Here is a 21,259-nt window from a genome sequence, read left to right as displayed (position 1 = left end):
ATAGTGGGCTCAGCCTCCCTTTAGAACTGGGAACACAGGTCAGGGAAGGGAGGCTTCCTTGCAAAGCAAACCTGTGTGTAAAGAAGGGTGAGGGGGACTCTGGGGTCTCCAGCTTATAAGAGCTCCATGAAAGTGGCTATTGCTTCTTGGCACTGCATGAACTTCTCTTTTTCCTGGAGTCCAGCTTCCCTGGGGGAACTGCTTAGCACAGGTGAGCTGCCCTTCGTATCTGGACCATTGTATCGCTTTCCTGCCTTGGCCACTGGCTTCTCACAAGGCCTACAGCCCACTGAGTGCTCCTTGAAATGGGGCATCTGGTCAGGTCCCACTGGGGCACCTGATCACTCAGAGCAAATCCTCCCTATGGCCCACAGGCCCCACAGCCTGGCCCTGACCCTCAGGTCTCATCCACTGCTGTCTCCCGTCTATTTGCACGCAGATTCCAGGTGGGCATGTTCCCTAGCCCTACTGCCTCTCATCTACAGGAAGAGCTCTGAGCGGGTACAGGTGGGGCCTGCTGTGTGGTCTCTGCAGTGCACATCCTAGGCCTGGATCACTCTTCCAGATAACGTGTAGCTCACTCACTTCCCAAGTTTAGGCTTGTGGTTTTCCAAGTTGTGGTCCCCAGAGATGGAATTAAGAACTTGAGTTGGGGAGATGAGACAGGATTATCTGGGTCAGCCCAATGTCATCAAGGGGCAGGAATGTCAGTTTAAAGGGAAATGTGTAGATGGAAGCAGAGGGTGGGGTGGTGCACCAGGGGCCAAGAAGCAGGACATCTCTTGAAGCTGCAAAGGCAGAAAGATAAAGGAGATGATTGGACCCTCCCTGAGCTTCTAGGAAAGCCTGCCCTGCAGACAACTTTATATATAGCCCAGCGATGCCCATCTGGGTCTCCAGAAACAGAATGCATGTAGTTTTCCACCACTAAACTGGGTTTATTTGTTATGGCAGCCCAGGAAATGAGAAGGCTGTCACTCAAATCTCAGCTCCTTGGTGGGGCCCTTGGTGACCAGTAGCCTCCCAGACCTGGACACACGGGTCCTGATGGGTCCAACTCCAGCCTCCCATGGCTGTCCATCTTCCTATGAGCAAGTAGTCAGCAGGGCCAAGGGGTCATGCCTGCCTGAGATCTGCAGTCCCCCTTCCAGACTGTTGCCCTGGGACCCTTTTCAGGGCTTGAGTATGGTGGGGGAGGTGCTGCTGGTGAGAGGGGCAAGGCAGAACTGGGGTGTGCGAGGGGGTGCTGGCCCCAGTCCCTGGGGTGCCTTCCAGTGTGGGAAGAGGGTGGGCCTTTAGTTGAGGGCCAGGTGTCTGCTCTTCCTGACTTCCACCTGTTCTGGAACTTGTAGGAACCTGAGAGAACCTTGCTTCCCCAGTCATATAAACATTTCTTGGGGTGGGATCCAGTTGGCACTGCACCTGTGTGTCTGAGCTTGTCATTTGTAAAATGGGGACACTTCGGAACTTTACCCAGAGTTTCATGAAGATTAAAGAGCTAATATATTACAGGTGGTTGGAATGGCACCTGGTACATGGGAGTGTTTTACTACTACTGATTTACAATGTAAACAAGTCCAGGAAGGCACTGGTTTGCACATTGCAAGCCAGCTGGGGAGAAGGCTGATGCTGTGTGACTCCAGGCATGGGCCTTAACCTCTCTGTTTGTTTTCTTCTTTAGAAACAGATTATAGTGGTGCTTGCAGCTTAGGGTGGGTGTAAGGAGTGAATGAGTTCCTATGTATGTTGGCTGTTACTACCTGTTTTTATTTATTTATTTATTGAGACAGAATCTCACTTTGTTGCCCTCAATAAAGTGCTGCAGCGTCACAGCTCACAGCAACCTCCAACCCCGGCTTAGATGATTCTCTTGTCTCAGCCTCCCAAATAACTGGGACTACAGGCGCCCACCACAACGCCCAGCTATTTTTTTGTTGCAGTTTGGCAGGGGCTGAGTTCAAACCCGCCACCCTCAGTATATGAGGCCGGTGCCCTACCCACTGAGCCACAGGTGCCGCCCAACTACCTGTTTTTAATAAGAATTCACACATACATTCGTTCCCAACCTACATCGAGGAGTTTCACCTTTATTCTTTCTTTTTTTTTTTTTTTTTGAGACACAGGCTCACTATGCCGCCCTCGGTAGAGTGCTGTGAAGTCACAGCTCACAGCAACCTCAAACTCTTGGGCTTAAGCGATTCTGTTGCCTCAGACTCCCAAGTAGCTGGGACTACAGGTGCCCACCACAACGCCCGGCTATTTTTTGTTGTAGTTGTTATTGTTTAGCAGGCCCCGGTCGAGTTCCAACCCGCCTGCCTCGGTGTATGCGGCTGGCGCTGTAACCACTGAGCTACTAGCGCTGAGCCAGGGTCGGGGAGGGGTGGGTGGGTTGGCGAGGAGTGGTGTTTCGTTTTTCAAGACGCTGTAGGGTCAAGCGTCCTCAAACTCTGAGGGGACCAGAGACCGCCGCGGGTGGGGGTAGCCCCGCCTCACTCCCAACAGGCCCGCCCCCTCCCTGAGCCGCGCTCCAATTTCCACCCTTCTCCTCCCAAGATGTTTGTCCACATTCGGCCGCCGTCCATCGTTCTCTCTACTTCCGCCTTCGCCCACGTGGTCCGGCTCCGACTCAGCGGCTCTGTGAGTGGGGCCAGGCGGGGGGCGCGCCCCTCTGGTCCCAACGTGGGTGGCCTGGGTCTCTTCAACTACTGGGAAAAGCCCACGGATGGGGCGGGAGGGAAGAAACTAGAGAGGTCAGAGGTCACCCCGGGGGTCAGGGGACGTCCAAGGTTAGCCTTGGGTGAGGGGCATCGGCACCCCGGCTAGATCAGTAAGGGCGGGACTGGGGCGTCAGGGTCCCGGAAGGGTCAGAGTGAAGTAGTCAGAATCCCGGCGAGGTCAGGGTCAACAGGAGCGGGGTCCGGACGTAGGAGCCCTGGGAGGTGAGGAGTCAGAAGGAGCAGGGTTGGAACATTGTGGGTCCTCGTAAGTAGTGGTCATCAGGTTGGGGTCAGCAGGAGCGGGGCCCACTCTTAGACTTCCAGAAGGTCAACAATCAGTAGGGGTAGGGCCTGGAAGGTCAGGGGTCAGCAGGGTCAGGACAGCGGGGCCCAGAGATCTGGGGTCAGCAAGTTCAGGGCAGCAGGGCCCATAGGTTAGGGTTCAGCAGGGGCGGCCGGGGCGGTGGGACCCGGGTGGTCAGGGTGCATGGGTGTGCCTGACCTGCGGGCCTTGGCTGGGGTGCTGAGGCGGTGGACAGCCTGCGGACCGTGGACCGCGCGCCCGTTCTGGTAATGCCCGTCGCATTTGACCCTACCAGGCCCTGGAAGCGCACACCCTGTGGGTGCTGCAGCCCCATGGCCTCGCCCTGCTCACAGTTCCCTCTTTCAGCTCTCACCCCATGGCTGGGAACGTGAAGGCGCCCTCCGCTGTGGGGTCCAGGCACCCGCCCGACAGGAAGGCCAGGGGTGGCTGGCCCGGCGGAGCCCGGACCTGGGAGGACTCCGAGCACCAGGCGAAGAAGCTCAGGGGCAGCGAGGAGGAGCCTCGTCCCCGGCTGCCCAAGCGCAAGATTGTGCTGCTCCTGGCCTATGCCGGGAAGGGCTACCATGGCATGCAGGTGAGGGCCTGGCTTCCATGGTCAGTTGGGTCAAGTGAGGCCTGGCATGTGCGGTGCAGCCCAGTAATCCAGGAAATAGCGGGAAGCAAGAGCCTTGCTGTTTTTTGTTTTTTTTTTTTTTTGTAGAGACAGAGTCTCACTTTATGGCCCTCGGTAGAGTGCCGTGGCATCACACAGCTCACAGCAACCTCCAATTCCTGGGCTTAAGCGATTCTCTTGCCTCAGCCTCCCGAGTAGCTGGGACTACAGGCGCCTGCCACAATGCCTAGCTATTTTTTGGTTGCAGTTCAGCCGGAGCCGGGTTTGAACCCACCGCCCTTGGTATATGGGGCCGGCGCCTTACCGATTGAGCCACAGGCGCCGCCCGGGGCCTTGCTTTTTCAGGGTTGGATTCAGTCCAGCAGCTTTGCCAGAGTTCCTGGATGAGATTGTATGCAGAACACAGGCAGGTGCTCGGGGCTCAAGGTCTTCAGTGAGGCTTTGTGATCTTCCACAAAAAGGCAGATTTCTGGGCCTCAGTTTCCTTCCTCATCTTTAGGGTGGAGACACAGTGCCTACTTAGGAAGGTGTGAAGGTGAACAGGACCTACTAATGCTAAGTGGACAGCACTTGGAAGCTCAGAAGAGTCAGCTATGGTCAGAAGTTGTATGTGTTAAGGGCACAGCTGGGTGTCAGCTCAGACAGGCAAGGTCTGTGGGTGGGCATTCACCCCTTAGGGGTGTCTTTGCAGAACAACAACATGATCCTTTTCTAGAAGGCAGAAGTTGTAGGCACCCTAGCCAATGCAGGTAGAGAGTCTTTTCATTTGTTCTAGTACTCAACTGCACTTTGGTTCCATGTTCTTTAAACTTCTCTAACTTTTGGCCCCAAGCAGTTCTCAGCCTCTCCAGGTGCTGTGACTACAGGCATGAGCCACAGCACCTGGCCTTTATCCAAATTTATTTTATTTTTGAGACAGAGTCTCCTTGTTTTGCCCTAGGGTTGAATGCTGTGGCATCATAGCTCATAGCAACCTCAAACTCCTGGGCTCAAGTGATCCTCATGCCTCAGCTTCCTGAGTAGCTGTGACTACAGGTGCCCACCATGACTCCTGGCTAGTTTTTTTTTTTTTTTTTTTTTTTTTAGTAGATGTGGGGTCTCACTCTTGATCAGGCTGGTGTTGAACTCCTGAGCTCAAGGGATCCTCCTGCTTCAGCCTCCCAGAGTGCTAGGATTACAAGTGTGAGCTACCATGCCTGGCTTCCAATTTTATTTCATTTTAGTTAGTTATTTTTATTATTATTATTATTATTTTTTGGAGACAGAGTCTCACTTTGTCGTCCTTGGCAGAGTGCTATGGCATCATAGCTCACAGCAACCTCAAACTCTTGGGCTCAAGCGAGGCTCTTGCCTCAGCCTCCTGAATAGGAGGGGACTACAGTGCTCACCATAACGCCCTGCTATTTTTAGAGATGAGGTCTCGCTCTGGCTCAGGCTGGCCTCGAACCTGTGAGCTTAGGCAATCTGCCTGCCTCGGCCTCCCAGAGTGCTAGGATTACAGGCGTGAACCACTGTGCCCAGCCTTTTATTTTATTTTATTTTTTTGATTATTTATTTATTTATTTATTTATTTTATTATTATTTTTTTTTTGTAGAGACAGAGTCTCACTTTATGGCCCTTGGTAGAGTGCCGTGGCCTCACACAGCTCACAGCAACCTCCAACTCCTGGGCTCAAGCGATTCTCTTGCCTCAGCCTCCCGAGTAGCTGGGACCACAGGCGCCCACCACAACGCCCGGCTATTTTTTGGTTGCAGTTTTGGCCGGGGCTGGGCTTGAACCCGCCACCCTCGGTATATGGGGCTGGCGCCCCACTGACTGAGCCATAGGCGCCGCCCTATTTATTTATTTTTATTGTTGGGGATTCATTGAGAGTACAATAAGCCGGGTTATACTGATTGCATTTGTTAGGTAAAGTCCCTCATGCAATCATGTCTTGCCCCCAAAAGGTGTGGCACACACCAAGGCCCCAACACCCTCCCTCCTTTCCTCTCTCTGCTCTTCCTTTCCCCACCTCTCCCTCCTCCTTTCTCTCTCTGCTCTCCCCTTCCCTGACTCCCTACCATGACCTTAATTGTCATTAATTGTCCTCATAACAAAATTGAGTACATAGGATTCATGCTTCTCCATTCTTGTGATGCTTTACTAAGAATAATGTCTTCCAGTTCCATCCAGGTTAATACGAAGGATGTAAAGTCTCCATTTTTTTTTTTTTTTTTTTTTTGAGACAGAGCCTCAAACTGTCCCCCTGGGTAGAGTACAGTGGCATCACAGCTCACAGCAACCTCCAACTCCTGGGCTCAAGCGAGTCTCCTGCCTCCGCTTCCCAAGTAGCTAGGACTACAGGCGCCCACCACAACGCCCAGCTATTTTTTTGGTTGCAGCCATCATTGTTGTTTGGCCGGCCCGGGCTGGATTCGAACCTGCCAGCTTAGGTGTATGTGGCTGGCACCTTAGCCCCTTGAGCCACAGGCGCCCAGCCAAGTCTCCATTTTTTTTAATGGCTGAATAGTATTCCATGGTGTACATGTACCACAGCTTGTTAATCCATTCCTGGGTTGGTGGGCAGTTAGGCTGTTTCCACATTTTGGCGATTGTAAATTGAGCTGCAATAAACAGTCTAGTACAGGTGTCCTTATGATAAAAGGATTTTTTTCCTTCTGGGTAGATGCCCAGTAATGGGATTGCAGGATCAAATAAGAGGTCTAGCTTGAGTGCTTTGAGATTTCTCCATACTTCCTTCCAAAAGGGTTGTACTAGTTTGCAGTCCCATCAGCAGTGTAAAAGTGTTCCCTTCTCTTCACATCCACGCCAGCATCTGCAGTTTTGAGATTTTGTGATGTGGGCCATTCTCGCTGGGGTTTGATTTGCATTACTCTAATAGATAGGGATGATGAACATTGTTTCATATGTTTGTTAGCTATTCGTCTGTCATCTTTAGAGAGAAGTTTCTATTCGTGTCTCTTGCCCATTGATATATGGGATTGTTGGCTTTTTTCATGTGGATTAATTTGAGTTCTCTGTAAATCCTAGTTATTAAGCTTTTGTCTGATTGAAAATATGCAAATATCCTTTCCCATTGTGTAGGTTGTCTCTTTGCTTTGGTTGTTGTCTCCTTAGCTGTACAGACGCTTTTCAGTTTAATGAAGTCCCATTTGTTTATTTTTGTTGTTGTTGCAATTGCCATGGCAGTCTTCTTCATAAAGTCTTTCCCCAGGCCAACATCTTCCAGTGTTTTTCCTATGCTTTCTTTGAGGATTTTTATTGTTTCATGCCTTAAATTTAAGTCCTTTATCCATCTTGAATCAATTTTTGTGAGTGAGGAAAGGCGTGGGTCCAGTTTCAGTCTTTTACATGTGGATATCCAGTTCTCCCAACACCATTTATTGAATAGGGAATCTTTCCCCTAAGGTATGTTCTTGTTTGGTTTATCAAAGATTAGGTGGTTGTAAGATGTTAGTTTTATTTCCTGGTTTTCTATTCGATTCCAAGTGTCTATGTCTCTATTTTTGTGCCATTACCATGCTGTATAACTACTATGGCTTTGTAGTACAGACTAAAATCTGGTATGGTGATGCCCCCAGCTTTATTTTTATTCCTAAGAACTGCCTTAGCTACATGGGGTTTCTTCTGGTTCCATACAAAACGCAGAATCATTTTTTCCAAATCTTGAAAGTACGATGTTGGTATTTTTTTTTTTTTTAATAAATCTACTTTAATTTCAAAAGAAATTCATCCAGAAAGGACAGTAAGATACAATACAGACTTTTATGTTTCTCTTAAAAATATTTCTAATACAAGTCTCCTTATTGTACATGTGCAATATAATAATTCTTCCTTAGACTAGATATACATATAATAATTTTTCCTTAGACTACAGAGGCCTAACAGAATTAAAACATTTTTGTTGAAACTACTACTTTATGTCTATGAAGGGTCTAAAATTGCAATGTCCTCTTTTCTTTTTTCTGGACAAACATCTTTATTTAAGAAATCAAATAAATTGGGTAAAAACTGACGGTAGCAATTTCACATGGATCACACAGGTATACAAGACCAAGCTTAGAATTACTTGCTCAAATTCAGAATGGAACAAAATTCTTCACATTCTCACAATTAACTCAGAAAATATACGATTACTTGTTTTTCCACAGACATTCACTACTTTACTGTAAGATCACACACCCAGCCCCCTCCGGTGTACAGCCTAAAAGGCTAATAGTACAAATGTTAGTGTACTTCAGGCTTTTCTCTGATAGTGATTCTAAGACTGCTTCACAACTTTTTACAAGTATAGACATCAACAGGTTCACTTAGCCTTTAGTTTACAGTCTGAAGAAAGGAAACAACAAGGTGACAGAAGCAACCCAGGTCACTGTGAACTATAAGTGGTCCCAGCCTCCTAATTTGATAAACATGGATCTATGACTCTAAAACTTCTGGAAGGATCTAGACATGACAGAGGCAGCCCATGACATTTAGCACTGCAAAAATCTCTGGTTTCTTAGGTAGTGCTGTGTATACTGTCTATAAGTTTTTATGACAACATCTCTAAAGGTATAAGTAATCCAATGTATATATTATCAATTTCCTTATATTTTTTGACAGAGCCTCAAGCTGTCTCCCTGCGTAGAGTGCCATGGCATCACGGGTCACAGCAACCTCCAACTCCTGGGCTTAAGCAATTCTCTTGCCTCAGTCTCCCAAGTAGCTGGGACTACAGGTGCCCACCACAACACCTGGCTTTTTTTTTTTTTTTTTTGGGTTGTAGCCATCATTGTTGTTTGGCAGGCCCTGGCTGGATTCAAACCCGCCAGCTCTGGTATATGTGGCTGGTGCCTTAACCTCTTGAGCCACAGGTGCCAAGCCATCCTTTTAGTTTTAAATCTATCAAATCTTGATTATGGCATTTGTTTTTGAACTGTTATATCAAGATCAAACTATATGAATTAGGAAAGTTAAAACCTTATTCTCAACTTCTAAAATAAAAAACATTTTAATATTGATAAGGAGCTTTTTATAAATAACACTGTTTACAAGCAAATATTGATCTATTTGTAAGTGTCATGAAACAGAATGTACTATGTTTAAATATAATAGAAGTTTCATTAGGTTTAGATAAATTGACACTACAAGTAAAAGTTTCCAGGCTATTTAATCAAGTTACTTACAATGTACACATTCCTGAGTATACCCCATTGTTGTAACATTGTTTCGGAGTTTTTCTGCATTCAGCTTAAAAGGTGTTTCTTCCCAAGGAACTGAACTTTTCTGTCAAATGTGCTTGACCGAATAGGAGAATTCAGTTCGTAAAATGGATTCATTGCAAACTTTATATATAAATCATAGACATCAGTAAAGAAGTTCTTTATTCCATCTTCTTGCCTTATGTCATGAAGCATAATAAATCTCATATGCCCTGCAGTGACAAATGCTGACACAAACCACTCATTGAACTTGTCCACAGTTTTTAAGTACATGTTGTTCGACAGCCACATGTTCTCATCTACCAGGTCAAGAGCAGCATGAGCTATGAACTGGTTCAGATGACGGTGGTCATCTTTGGATTCAGCTTTCCCAGCTGGCAAAAACTCCATTTCAAAAACTGGATTATCATGGTGGCCAACAATTACAAAGTAGAAGCTTCCAGACATTGTTTTCAATATATGGCTCCTGTAGCGAGACGCAGACAACGGAAACGCCCAGTCCGTTCCTTCCTCTTTTCTTAAACTCAAGTTAATTTCAGTGTCCTCTCAAGAAAAAAGTTTTCATAAATTATTAATGACCTGATTCCATTAAAAAAATAGTTTCAGCAAAAGTGAACAGAAAATCCTGTTATTTTTTCATTGATTCATGATAAACAAAAAGTACTGATGCATTCTTCTACAGAAAAAGTGGTTTAGAGAACAGTTGATGGCATTTTATATATTGAAAAGTCTAATAAGCCTAACTCAAGGGGAAAATAATTTCAGTATGCTCCCCTTTTGCTCAGTAACTCCAAGTGATTTTCAAATTAGGAGGCAGATTACTAGCCTTAAGTTCATCAAATTTAGATCTATCCTGAACAGGGACACTATAGAAATCAAGAACATCTTTAACTCTGCACATCTGGTGAAGCCTGGAATTAGGGACTGCGTGGCCCAAGTCATCAGCTAAATTTGACAAGAGATTGAACTTCAGAAGACCATCTTCCAGGGAGATGTCCTGCCAATTACCAGAAAGAGGTGAACCAAAAACTTCTTTAACACAAAATTCCAAACGACTCTGGAGATCTTCAGGTGGTATGTATGTTCTGCTTCGTAAAGGTGGACACGCCAGAACAGGTTCCTTTTTCACCTCTTCTACTGTCTCGGCTACTCCCGGCTCTTTCTCCTTTCTGAAACGAGACCAAAATTGTCTGCGCGGCGCCCCTGAAACTATCCACATGAAGCCTTTTCTGGTAAAGCAGGACACACACAGCGCCGCCATCTTCGAGACTCAAGAGCTCACGATGTTGGTATTTTAATAGGAATGGCATTGAATAGGTAGATTGCTTTGGGAAGTATAGACATCTTAACAATGTTGATTCTTCCCATCCATGAGCATGGTATGTCCTTCCATTTGTTAATATCCTCTGCTATTTCCTTTCTGAGGATTTCATAATTTTCTTTATAGAGGTCCTTCACCTCCTTCGTTAGGTATATTCCTAGGTATTTCATTTTCTTTGAAACTATTGTGAAGGGAGTTGTGTCCTTAATTAGCTTCTCATCTTGACTGTTATTGGTGTACACAAAGGCTACTGACTTGTGGACATTGATTTTATATCCTGAAACATTACTGTATTTTTTGATGACTTCTAGGAGTCTTGTGGTTGAGTATTTGGGATTCTCTAAGTATAAGATCATGTCGTCAGCAAAGAGGGAGAGTTTGACCTCCTCTGCTCCCATTTGGATTCCCTTTATTTCCTTGTCTTGCCTAACTGTATTGGCTAGCACTATGTTGAATACTAAAGGTGACAGAGGACAACCCTGTCTGGTTCCAGTTCTAACAGGAAAAGCTTTCAGTTTTACTCCATTCAGTAAAATATTAGCTGTGGGTTTGTCATAGATAGCTTCAATCAGTTTAAGAAATGTGCCACCTATGCCTATAGTCTTCAGTGTTCTAATTAGAAAAGGATGCTGGATTTTATCAAATGCTTTTTGTGCATCTGTTGAGAGGATCATATGATCTTTATTTTTGCCTCTGTTAATACGGTGGATAACGTTTATGGACTTATGTATGTTAAACCAGCCTTGCATCCCTGGGATGAAATCTACTTGATCGTGATGTATGACTTTTTTGCTGATAAGCTGTAATCTATTGGCGAGTATTTTGTTGAGAATTTTTGCATCTATATTCATGAGTGAAATTGGTCTGAAATTCTCCTTTTTGGTTGGGTCTTTTCCTGGTTTTGGTATCAGGGTGATGTTTGCTTCCTAGAATGTGTTGGGGTAGATTCCTTCCTCCTCAATTTTTTGAAATAATTTCTGCAGTATAGGAATAAGCTCTTCCTTGAAGGTTTGATAGAATTCTGGTTACCATCTGGACCAGCATTTTTTGGTTGGAAGATTTTTTTATTGTTTCTTTAATCTCAGTGCTTGAAATTGGTCTGTTCAGGAGCTCTATTTCTTCCTGGCTAAGTCTAGGGAGAGGGTGTGATTCCAAATATTGATCCATTTCCTTCACATTGTCAAATTTCTGGGCATAGAGTTTCTGGTAGTATTCAGAGATGATCTCTTGTATCTCTGTGGGATCAGTTATTATTTCCCCTTTATCATTTCTGATTGAAGTTACTAGAGATTTTACTTTTCTATTTCTCATTAGTCTGGCCAATGGTTTATCTATTTTATTTATTTTTTCAAAAAACCAACTCCTTGTTTCATTAATTTTCTGAATGATTCTTTTGTTTTCAATTTCATTGATCTCTGATTTGATTTTGGATATTTCTTTTCTTCTACTGGGTTTAGGCTTAGATTGTTCTTCTTCTTCCAATTCCATAAGATCTCTTGTGAGATTGTCGATGCACTCTCTTTCTGTTTTTTGAATGTAGGCATCTAAAGCGATGAATTTTCCTCTTAAAACTGCTTTTGCAGTAACCCACAGGTTTTGGCAACTTGTGTCTTTATTGTTGTTTTGCTCAAAGAAGTTAATGATTTTCTGTTTTATTTCTTCCTGCACACATCTGTCATTCAACAGAAGGTTGTTTAATTTTCATGTCTTTGTGTGGGGTTGAACGTTTTTGTTAGAGTTGAGTTTCACCTTTAGTGCCTTGTGGTCTGAGAAGATACAAGGTAAAATTTCAATTCTTTTTATTCTGCTGATATTTGTTTTGTGTCCCAGGATATGATCAATTTTGGAGAATGTTCCATGAGGTGATGAGAAGACTGTATATTCTTTTTTTTTTTTTTTTTTGTAGAGACAGAGTCTCACTGTACCGCCCTCGGGTAGAGTGCCGTGGCGTCACACGGCTCACAGCAACCTCTTAACTCTTGGGCTTACGTGATTCTCTTGCCTCAGCCTCCCGAGCAGCTGGGACTACAGGCGCCCGCCACAACGCCCGGCTATTTTTTGGTTGCAGTTTGGCCGGGGCTGGGTTTGAACCCGCCACCCTCGGCGTATGGGGCTGGCGCCCTACTCACTGAGCCACAGGCGCCGCCCAAGACTGTGTATTGACTGTATATTCTTTATCTTTGAGATGGAGTGTTCTATATGCATCTATCAAGCACAGTTGTTCTAGGATCTCATTTAAATCTTTTATATCTTTGTTTAATTTCTGTTTAGAGAATCTGTCCAGCTCTGTAAGAGGAGTGTGAAAGTCCCCTGTTATTATGGTATTATCGGATATCATATTGCTCAGACTGAGTAGGGTCTGTTTCAAGAATCTGGGAGCATTTAAATTGGGTGCATAAATATTTAGAATTGAAACGTCTTCTTGTTGTATTTTTCCCTTGACCAATATAAAGTGACCATCTTTGTCTTTTTTGACTTTAGTTGCTTTATATCCACATGTATCTGAAAATAAGATTGCAACTCTTCTTTTCTTCTGAATTCCATTTGCCTGAAAAATTGTCTTCCAACCCTTGACTTGGAGTTTTAATTTGTCTTTTGAAGCCAGGAGTGTTTCCTGCAGACAGCAAATGGATGGCTTGTGTTTTTTAATCCAGTCAGCCAATCTATGTCTCTTCAGTGGGGAATTCAAGCCATTAACATTTATTGAGATAATTGATAAGTGTGGTAGTATTCTATTCATCTTATTTTGTGACAGTCCATTGCTTAGTTTTGTCGTTTGCATCAGAGTGGAAGTTAGGTTCTGTCCTTTAATTTCTGAGTTCTTACTTTGCTGCTGATCCATTGTGATGGTCAGTGTGTAGAAGAAGTTGAAGTATTTCCTGTAGAGCTGGTCTTGTTTGGCGAATTTCCTCAAGGTTTGTATATCTGTAAATGATTTGATTTCTCCATCAATTTTAAAGCTTAGCTTAGCAGGGTATAGAATTCTGAGCTGGAATTGTTCTGTTTAAGTAGATTAAAGGTAGATGACCATTGACTTCTTGCTTGGAAAGTTTCATTAGAGAAGTCTGCAGTCACTCTGATGGATTTGCCCCTGTAGGTCAACTGGCGTTTACTCCTGGCAGCTTACAGAATCTTTTCTTTGGTCTTGACTTTGGACAAGTTCATCACAATGTGTCTTGGAGAAGCTCAGTTTGAGTTGAGGCAACCTGGGGTCCGATATCCCTCTGAAAACAGTGTGTCAGAATCTTTGGTGATATTTGGGAAATTTTCTTTTATAATATTCTCTAGTATGGCTTCTATTCCTCTGGGGCATTCTTCTTGCCCTTCTGGGATTCCTATAACTCGTATGTTGGAACGCTTCATAAAGTCCTATAATTCTAACATTGAACGTTCTGCTTTCTCTCTCTTCTTTTCTTTTTTTTTGTAGAGGCAGAATCTCACTTTACGGCCCTCGGTAGAGTGCCGTGGCCTCACACAGCTCACAGCAACCTCCAACTCCTGGGCTTAAGCGATTCTCTTGCCTCAGCCTCCCGAGTAGCTGGGACTACAGGCACCCGCCACAACGCCCGGCTATTTTTTGGTTGCAGTTTGGCAGGGGCTGGGTTTGAACCTGCCACCCTCGGTATATGGGGCCGGCGCCTTACTGACTGAGCCACAGGCGCCGCCCTCTCTCTTCTTTTCTGCCTCTTTAACTATCTGCGTTATCTCAAGAACTTTGTCCTCTACCTCCGAAATTCTTTCTTCTACATGGTTTAACCTGTTGCTGGTACTTTCCATTGCATCTTTAAGTTCCCTAATGGACTGCTTTAGTTCCTTCAGCTCTGCTATATCCTTTCTTTTTTTTTTTGTGATTTTTGGCCAGGGCTGGGTTTGAACCCGCCACCTCTGGCATATGGGACTGGTGCCCTACTCCTTGAGCCACAGGCGCCGCCCTATCCTTTCTATATTCTTCATATCGTTCCTCTCTTATTTGATTCTGTTTTTGGATTTCCTTTTGGTTATATTCCACTTTATTAGCCGTTTCCTTCATTGTTTCCATCATTTCCTTCATTGTTTTCATCATGTGTATTCTAAATTCGCTTTCTGTCATTACTAACATTTCTTTATAGGTGGAATCCTCTGAAGTATCTAGCTCATGGTCCCTTGGGGGGGTTGCTCTGGAATGGTTCTTCATGTTACCAGTTTTCTGCTGATTCTTCCTCATGAGTGGTTTCTTTTATCTGTTTCCTTGCCCTAATTTTCCTTTCACTTCCTCTTGCTCTTTAAGTTCCTGTGCCTGTGGACAGTTTTCCACTGTTTTTGTCCTCCTCTTGGGGTCCAGAAGTCTCTCGCAGATCCCACCAACCAGAGATGCCTGGAGTCTTATCTCCCCGGACTTACGGTGCCCAGTTGCAGGGAAGCTGTTACTCGGCCACCATCTTCCAGAGGAAATAGCTGTGCCACCACTCCAGTGATGCCGGTTTCTCTACTGCCCTTTTTTATTTTTTGAGACTGAGTCTCACTTTGTCACCATCGGTAGAGTGCCATGGCATTTTAGCTCACAGCAACCTCAAATTCTTGAGTGTAAGCGATTCTCTTGTCTCAGCCTCCTGAGTAGCTGAGACTATAGGCACCCACCACAACCCTCAACTATTTTTAGAGATGAGGTTCTTACTCTGCCTCAGGTCTTGAACTCATGAGCTCGGGCGATCCACTTGCCTCAGTTTCCCAGAGTGTTAGGATTACAGGCGTGAGCCACTGTGCCTGGCCTGCTCCAGTTTTACTTTTATTTATTTATTTATTTATTTTTTGAGACAGAGTCTCAAGCTTTCGTCCAGGGTAGAGTGCCGTGGTGTCTAGCTCATAGCACCCTTCAACTCAGGCTCAAGAGATCCACTTGCCTCAGTTTTTTCCACTTTTATTTATTTATTTAAAATTTTTTTTTCTTTCTTTTTTTTTTTTTTTTGTAGAGACAGAGTCTCACTGTACCGCCCTTGGTAGAGTGCCGTGGCGTCACAGGGCTCACAGCAACCTCTAACTCTTGGTCTTATGCGATTCTCTTGCTTCAGCCTCCCGAGCAGCTGGGACTACAGGCGCCTGCCACAACACTCGGCTATTTTTTTTTCTGTTGTTGCAGTTTGGCTGGGGCTGGGTTTGAAACTGCCACCCTTGGCATATGGGGCCGGTGCCCTACTCTCTGAGCCACAGGCGCTGCCCTAAAAATTTTTTTTTTTTCTTTTTGAGACAGTCTCAAGCTGTTGCTCTGGGTAGAGTGCTGTGGCGTCACAGCTCACAGCAACCTGAAACTCTTGGGCTTAAGCGATTCTCTTGCCTCAACCTCCCAAATAGCTGGGACCACAGGCTCCCATCTCAACACCTGGCTATTTTTCTGTTGTAGTTGTTATTGATTGTTGCTTTAGCTGGCCTGGGCCAGATTTGAACCTGCCAGCTTTGGTGTATGTGGCTGGCCCCCTACCCATTTAGCTTTAAGCACCGCCAGTTTTTCTACTTTTAGTAGAGACAGCATCTCCCTTTTTTGCTTAGGCTGGTCTCGAACCCGTGAGCTCAAGCTATCCACCTGCCTTGGCCTCCCAGAGTGCTAGGATTATAGGCGTGAGCCACCCCATCTGGCCCTCTAATCTTATTTTATTATTTTTTTTTTTGTAGAGACAGAGTCTCACTTTATGGCCCTCGGTAGAGTGCCGTGGCATCACACAGCTCACAGCAACCTCCAACTCCTGGGCTTAAGCGATTCTCTTGCCTCAGCCTCCCGAGTAGCTGGGACTACAGGCGCCCGCCACAACGCCCGGCTATTTTTTTTTTGTTGTTGCAGTTCAGCCGGGGCCGGGTTTGAACCCGCCACCGTCGGTATATGGGGCCGGCGCCTTACCAACTGAGCCACGGGCGCCGCCCCTCTAATCTTATTTTTAAAAGCATAAGTTACAGGGCGGCGCCTGAGCAGGGCACTGGCCCCATATGCCGAGGGTGGTGGGTTCAAACCCAGCCCCGGCCAAACGGCAACAAAAAAATAGCCGAGTGTTGTGGCAGGTGCCTGTAGTCCCAGCTACTTGGGAGGCTGAGGCAGGAGAATCGCCTAAGCCCAGGAGTTGGAGGTTGCTGTGAGCTGTGTGATGCCGCGGCACTCTACCAAGGGCAATAAAGTGAAACTCTGTCTCTCCAAAAAAAAAAAAAAAAGCGTAAGTTACAGTCATGAAACAAATTTCATGACAGCTGGTAAATGAGGCTGGAAGATTTGGCTGGAGGCTGATTTACTCTCAAGTATTAGTAGGAAGAGACAGACCATGTCTTGTGTTCTTTGTGGGGGATTTAAGTGATTTTTTTGAGAGGTTTTGATTATGTTAGGTTTTTGTTTGAGGCACTGTCCTGAGAACTTTGCTTATGTCATCATATTATGGTTGCCTTGGTTTTCCCATTAGGATATAAAGAGTGACAGTACTCGCAAGGCTGAGTGGAGGGTTGTTATTCTTGTTTGTTAATAATACATTTGCATTGGTGGCACCTGTTGCTCAGTGGGTAGGGCACTGGCCACATACACTCGGGCTGGCAGGTTCTAACCCATCTTGGGCCAGATAAAACAACAATGACAACTACAACAACAACAAAAAAATAGCTGGGTGTTGTGGCGGGTGCCTATAGTCCCAGCTACTTGGGAGGCGGAGGCAAGAGAATCAGTTAAGACCGAGAGTTTGAGGTTGCTGTGAGCTGTGATGCCACGCACTCTACCCAGAGCGACATAGTGAGACTCTGTCTCAAAAAAAAAAAAAAAAAAATTCATTTACATCATTTGAGAAGCATTTATGATTTTATACCAAGAAAGGAGATTGGACTTAAATTGCAGTGGGAAACTATAAGGTAGACTTTGAGAAGCACTTCCCGCCTGTGGGAGTCTTAGCAAAGTGCTTGCAGGCCCTTGTGGTCTACATTGGAAAGGCGTTCTGTGAAAATGGTAGGCAGCTCTTTCTGTACTTTGAGAACCTGCAGGATGGGATCTAGAGAGGGTCTCACAATGTCTTAGAATCCCTCAGGCCCCTTATTACCGTTAGAGTGGGGGGAGAGGTGAAGTGTTGACCAGAATTCTGAAACAGTGGTTGTCTTCCCTGGTGTGCATTCATCCCAAGATGAAGGGCATAGGCTGATTCTATCATCTGAAGCCTTTTGAAATAGCCTGGGACTGGCAGTGTGACCTGGCAGATGATAGTAAGGAGGGGGACAGCACCCTGCAGGGTTGAGGCCTGCCATCCCTGCTATGATGAGGGAGGGGCTTCAGACAGAAATGGTCCTGAGCAGGAGACACTGCTGTCTCATTGCGGGGATGGTTTCAGATCTGACCGGGTAGGAAGAAGTGTCTCAGGTGGCTTTCCTGCTTCTCATGTGTCCCCGTGGCCACAGGTTTGGTCTCCATTCTGCTGTGTATGAGCACACTGCACAAGTCCCGGTCACAGAGCTGCCCAGGCTTGGGGGTAGTGACCTAATGAAAATAATCTGCTTTGTCCCTTTTGTCCAGAGGAATGTTGGGTCCTCACAATTTAAGACAATAGAAGATGATTTGGTGTCTGCCCTTGTCCGCTCGGGCTGTATCCCTGAAAATCATGGTGAAGACATGAGGAAAATGTCCTTCCAGCGGTGCGCCCGGACAGACAAGGTGGGTGGCAGCCATCTCTGCCCCTCACCCTGCAGGTATGAGCAGCACCTGGCGCACTTTCTGCTTTAGTGACTTTTGAGTGAGGCAGAAATCAGATTGACTTGAACAGGAAAGAAATTTTTGCCCCGTGTAGCTAAGAAGTCTAGAAGCAGGAGCTGCTCAGGTATGGCTGGATGCAGGTGCTCACTGCCAGTGGGACTTTGTGTCCTCTTTAGTCTTTGCCTTCTTCTTTGTCCAATCTGTCCTCAGGCGACATCTGCCTCAGATCTGTCTAGTCAGTTTTCACCCTAGAGCAAATATAATCATGTGGCTACAAAGGGAAGACATGCTTGTAATGTTACATTTATGAGTAGCCACAATTTGCAAGGTAAAAGGAAGTAGATAAAATTAATTTTAATTAATTTTAACTTATAAACTTAGTATATCCAAGATATTATCCTCACTTCAGTGTGCAGTCAACCTAAGAAATCTGTTAATGGGCTTATTTTACATCTTTGTATGTGTGCTGAGTCTTTGGAATCCAGTGCATATTTCATTCTTGTGCTGCATCACCCCACCCTGGCCCTGTCATTTGGATTCACAGCCATGTGTAACTGGTGGCCCTGTGCTGTCCATTCAGAATCTTTTTTTTTTTAATTTTTTTTTTTTAAATTTTTTAGAGACAGAGTCTCACTTTATGGCCCTCAGTAGAGTGCCGTGGCCTCACACAGCTCACAGCAACCTCCAACTCCTGGGCTTAAGCGATTCTCTTGCCTCAGCCTTCCGAGTAGCTGGGACTACAGGCGCCCGCCACAGTAGTGGCTATTTTTTGGTTGCAGTTTGGCCGGGGCCGGGTTTGAACCCGCCACCCTCGGTATATGGGGCCGGCGCCTTACTGACTGAGCCACAGGCGCCGCCCTCCATTCAGAATCTTAAGCCTGAGTCCCACTGTTTTATATTGGGCAACATGGCAGCATTTGCTGCATGGTCACGCCATGTGGTGTTTCTGTGCCTGAGACTAAACTGTGGGACTGGGCGGCTTGACTCAGGAAAATGGAGATCTGTCATCAGGGAGGGGCCTTGGGGTCTGTCAGGATGGACAGCTCTTCTGTATGCATGTGGCCCCTCTCATCTTTGGTCTTATGGCCCCTGGCACATCTCTTAGGCCACCTGAGGGCATTGGGGGGTTGTCATTTGCAGATCAGGGCCCCCTGGGAATCTCCATTAAGCTATGGATCTTGTTCATGCAAATGTTCAGTTTCAGAGGCATGCAGTTCCTCTGGGATCCATAGGCCCAGGCCAGAACCCCCGGACAGGAGCCATTGTACCAATAGGTGAGATCGCTCCTAACAAGTGATGACCAGGAATAAATTTGATAGCTCAAAATAGTCAGTTTTGTGGCAGGTTTTTGTTTTTTTTTTGTTTGTTTTTTGAGAGAGTATCACTCATGTTGTTCTGGATAGAGTGCCATAGAGTCATAGCTCACAGCAATTCTTGGCCCACAGCATCCCGAGTAGCTGGGACTATAGCCGTGAGCCACTACGCCAGCTAGTTGTTCTATTTTTTAGTGACAGAGTCTCACTCTTGCACAGGCTGGTTTTGAATGCCTGAGCTCAGATAATCCATCCACCTTGGCCTCCCAGAGTGCTAGGATTATAGGCATGAGCCACTGCACCCAGCCAGGTTTGTGGTTCTTACTGTTTTTCTTTTTCTTTTTTTTTTTTTGTGGTTTTTGGCCAGGGCTGGGTTTGAACCCACCACCACCTCTGGCATATGGGACCGGCACCCTACACCTTGACCCACAGGCGCCACCCAGTTCTTACTGTTTTTCATTTTCTTTTTCTTTTTTTTGGGTGGGGGGACAGAGCCTCAAGCTGTCACCCTGGGTAGAGTGCCATGGCATCACAGCTCACAGCAACCCCTAACTCCTGGGCTTAAGCGATTCTCTTGCTTCAACCTCCCAAGTAGCTGGGACTACCAGCGCCTGCCACAACGCCCGGCTATTTTTTGGTTGTAGTTGTCATTGTTTGGCAGGCCTGGGCTGGATTCGAACCCGCCAGCTCTGGTGTATGTGGCTGGTGCCTTAGCCTCTTGAGCTACAGGCGCCGAGCCTTCATTTTCCTTTTCATTCTTCTATTTATAGTTCTGGTTGTTTTCAAGGCAGAAGTAAAGTAAAAATTTGCCTGGGTTGACATAGAGAATTTAAAAAAGGGTCCTTGCATTTATTTTATTTTTATTTTTATTTTGCAGTTTTTGCCCAGGGCTGGGTTTGAACCCTGGCATATGGGGCCGGTGCCCACCTCTGGCATATGGGGCCGGTGCCCTACTCCTTTGAGCCACAGGCGCTGCCCTATTTTTTTTTTTTTTTTTGAGACAGAGCCTCAAGCTGTCACCCTGGGTAGAGTGCGGTGGCGTCACAGCTCACAGCAACCTCCAACTCCTGGACTCAAGTGAGTCTCCTGCCTCTGCCTCCCAAGTAGCTGGGACTACAGGAGCCCGCCACAATGCCTGGCTATTTTTTGGTTGTAGCCGTCATTGTTGTTTGGCGGGCTTGGGCTGGATTCAAACCCGCCAGCTCAGGTGTACGTGGCTGGCGCCTTAGCCACTTGAGCCGCCCTATTTTTTTATTTTTTAAAATTTTTTTAGAGACAGAGTCTCATTTTATCGCTCTTGGTAGAGTGCTGTGACGTCATAGCTCACAGCAACCTCCAACTCCTGAGGTTAGATGATTCTCTTGCCTCAGCCTCCCAAGTAGCTGGGACTACAGGCACCCACCACAACGCCCGGCTATTTTTTTTTTTTTTTTGTAGAGACAGAGTCTCACTTTATGGCCCTCGGTAGAGTGCTATGGCATCACACAGCTCACAGCAACCTCCAACTCCTGGGCTTAAGCGATTCTCTTGCCTCAGCCTCCCGAGTAGCTGGGACTACAGGCGCCTGCCACAACGCTCGGCTCTTTTTTGGTTGCAGTTCAGCCGGGGCTGGGTTTGAACCCGCCACCCTTGGTATATGGGGCCGGCGCCTTACCGACTGAGCCACGCCCCACGCCCGGCTATTTTTTTGTTGCAGTTTGACCAGGGCTGGGTTTGAACCAGCTGGTGCCCTACCCACTTGACCCATAGGCGCTGCCCCTATTTTATTTTTATTTCCACTGTTAATTATAGATGATGGTTTCATTCCTTTATTTTTATTTTTATTTTTTGAGGCAGACTCTCACTTTGTCATCTCACGAATAGAGTGCCGTGGCATCAGCTTATCTCAGCAACCCCTGGGCTCAAGCGATCCTCCTACCTTCAGCTTCCCCAGTAGCCAGGACTACAGGTGCCTGCCACACTGCCTGGCTGATATTTCTATTTTTTGCAGATACAGGGTCTCTTGATCTTTATGCCTTGGCCTTCCAGAGTGCTAGGATTACAGGGATGAGCCACCATGTCTGGCCAAGATGGTTTCATTTTAA

General features: G+C 46.1%; 3 protein-coding genes across 5 annotated transcripts in view; 1 reads left to right on the top strand and 2 right to left on the bottom strand.

Annotated features, from left to right (window-relative positions):
• Positions 1 to 2,474: 2,474 nt before the first annotated feature.
• Positions 2,475 to 21,259, top strand: part of PUS1 (pseudouridine synthase 1) — a 33,815-nt gene continuing 15,030 nt past the window's right edge. The window contains exons 1-3 of one of the 3 annotated variants that reach the window (XM_053587336.1): positions 2,475 to 2,637; positions 3,388 to 3,616; positions 17,686 to 17,823. In XM_053587336.1, the coding sequence (XP_053443311.1) occupies positions 3,398 to 3,616; positions 17,686 to 17,823 (357 nt within the window). In that variant the 5' untranslated portion in view covers positions 2,475 to 2,637; positions 3,388 to 3,397. The other 2 variants (XM_053587335.1, XM_053587337.1) reach the window with 2 other exon arrangements.
• Positions 8,766 to 9,522, bottom strand: LOC128583244 (trafficking protein particle complex subunit 2-like). Its single transcript, XM_053587339.1, has one exon. The coding sequence runs from the start codon at positions 9,305 to 9,307 to the stop codon at positions 8,885 to 8,887; it is 423 nt and encodes a 140-aa protein (XP_053443314.1). The 5' UTR covers positions 9,308 to 9,522; the 3' UTR covers positions 8,766 to 8,884.
• Positions 9,602 to 10,133, bottom strand: LOC128583242 (39S ribosomal protein L50, mitochondrial-like). Its single transcript, XM_053587338.1, has one exon. The coding sequence runs from the start codon at positions 10,119 to 10,121 to the stop codon at positions 9,642 to 9,644; it is 480 nt and encodes a 159-aa protein (XP_053443313.1). The 5' UTR covers positions 10,122 to 10,133; the 3' UTR covers positions 9,602 to 9,641.

The sequence above is a fragment of the Nycticebus coucang genome, chromosome 4, assembly GCF_027406575.1.
Source record: "Nycticebus coucang isolate mNycCou1 chromosome 4, mNycCou1.pri, whole genome shotgun sequence".
NCBI lineage: Eukaryota > Metazoa > Chordata > Mammalia > Primates > Lorisidae > Nycticebus > Nycticebus coucang.
Note: the sequence above shows the minus strand (reverse complement) of the source record. Positions and strands in the feature narration are given on the sequence as shown.

What these genes read in the sequence shown, in the direction of transcription:
- LOC128583244 (XM_053587339.1), bottom strand. Translation starts at nt 9,307, where the DNA reads ATGTCTGGAAGCTTCTACTTTGTAATTGTTGGCCACCATGATAATCCA.
- LOC128583242 (XM_053587338.1), bottom strand. Translation starts at nt 10,121, where the DNA reads ATGGCGGCGCTGTGTGTGTCCTGCTTTACCAGAAAAGGCTTCATGTGG.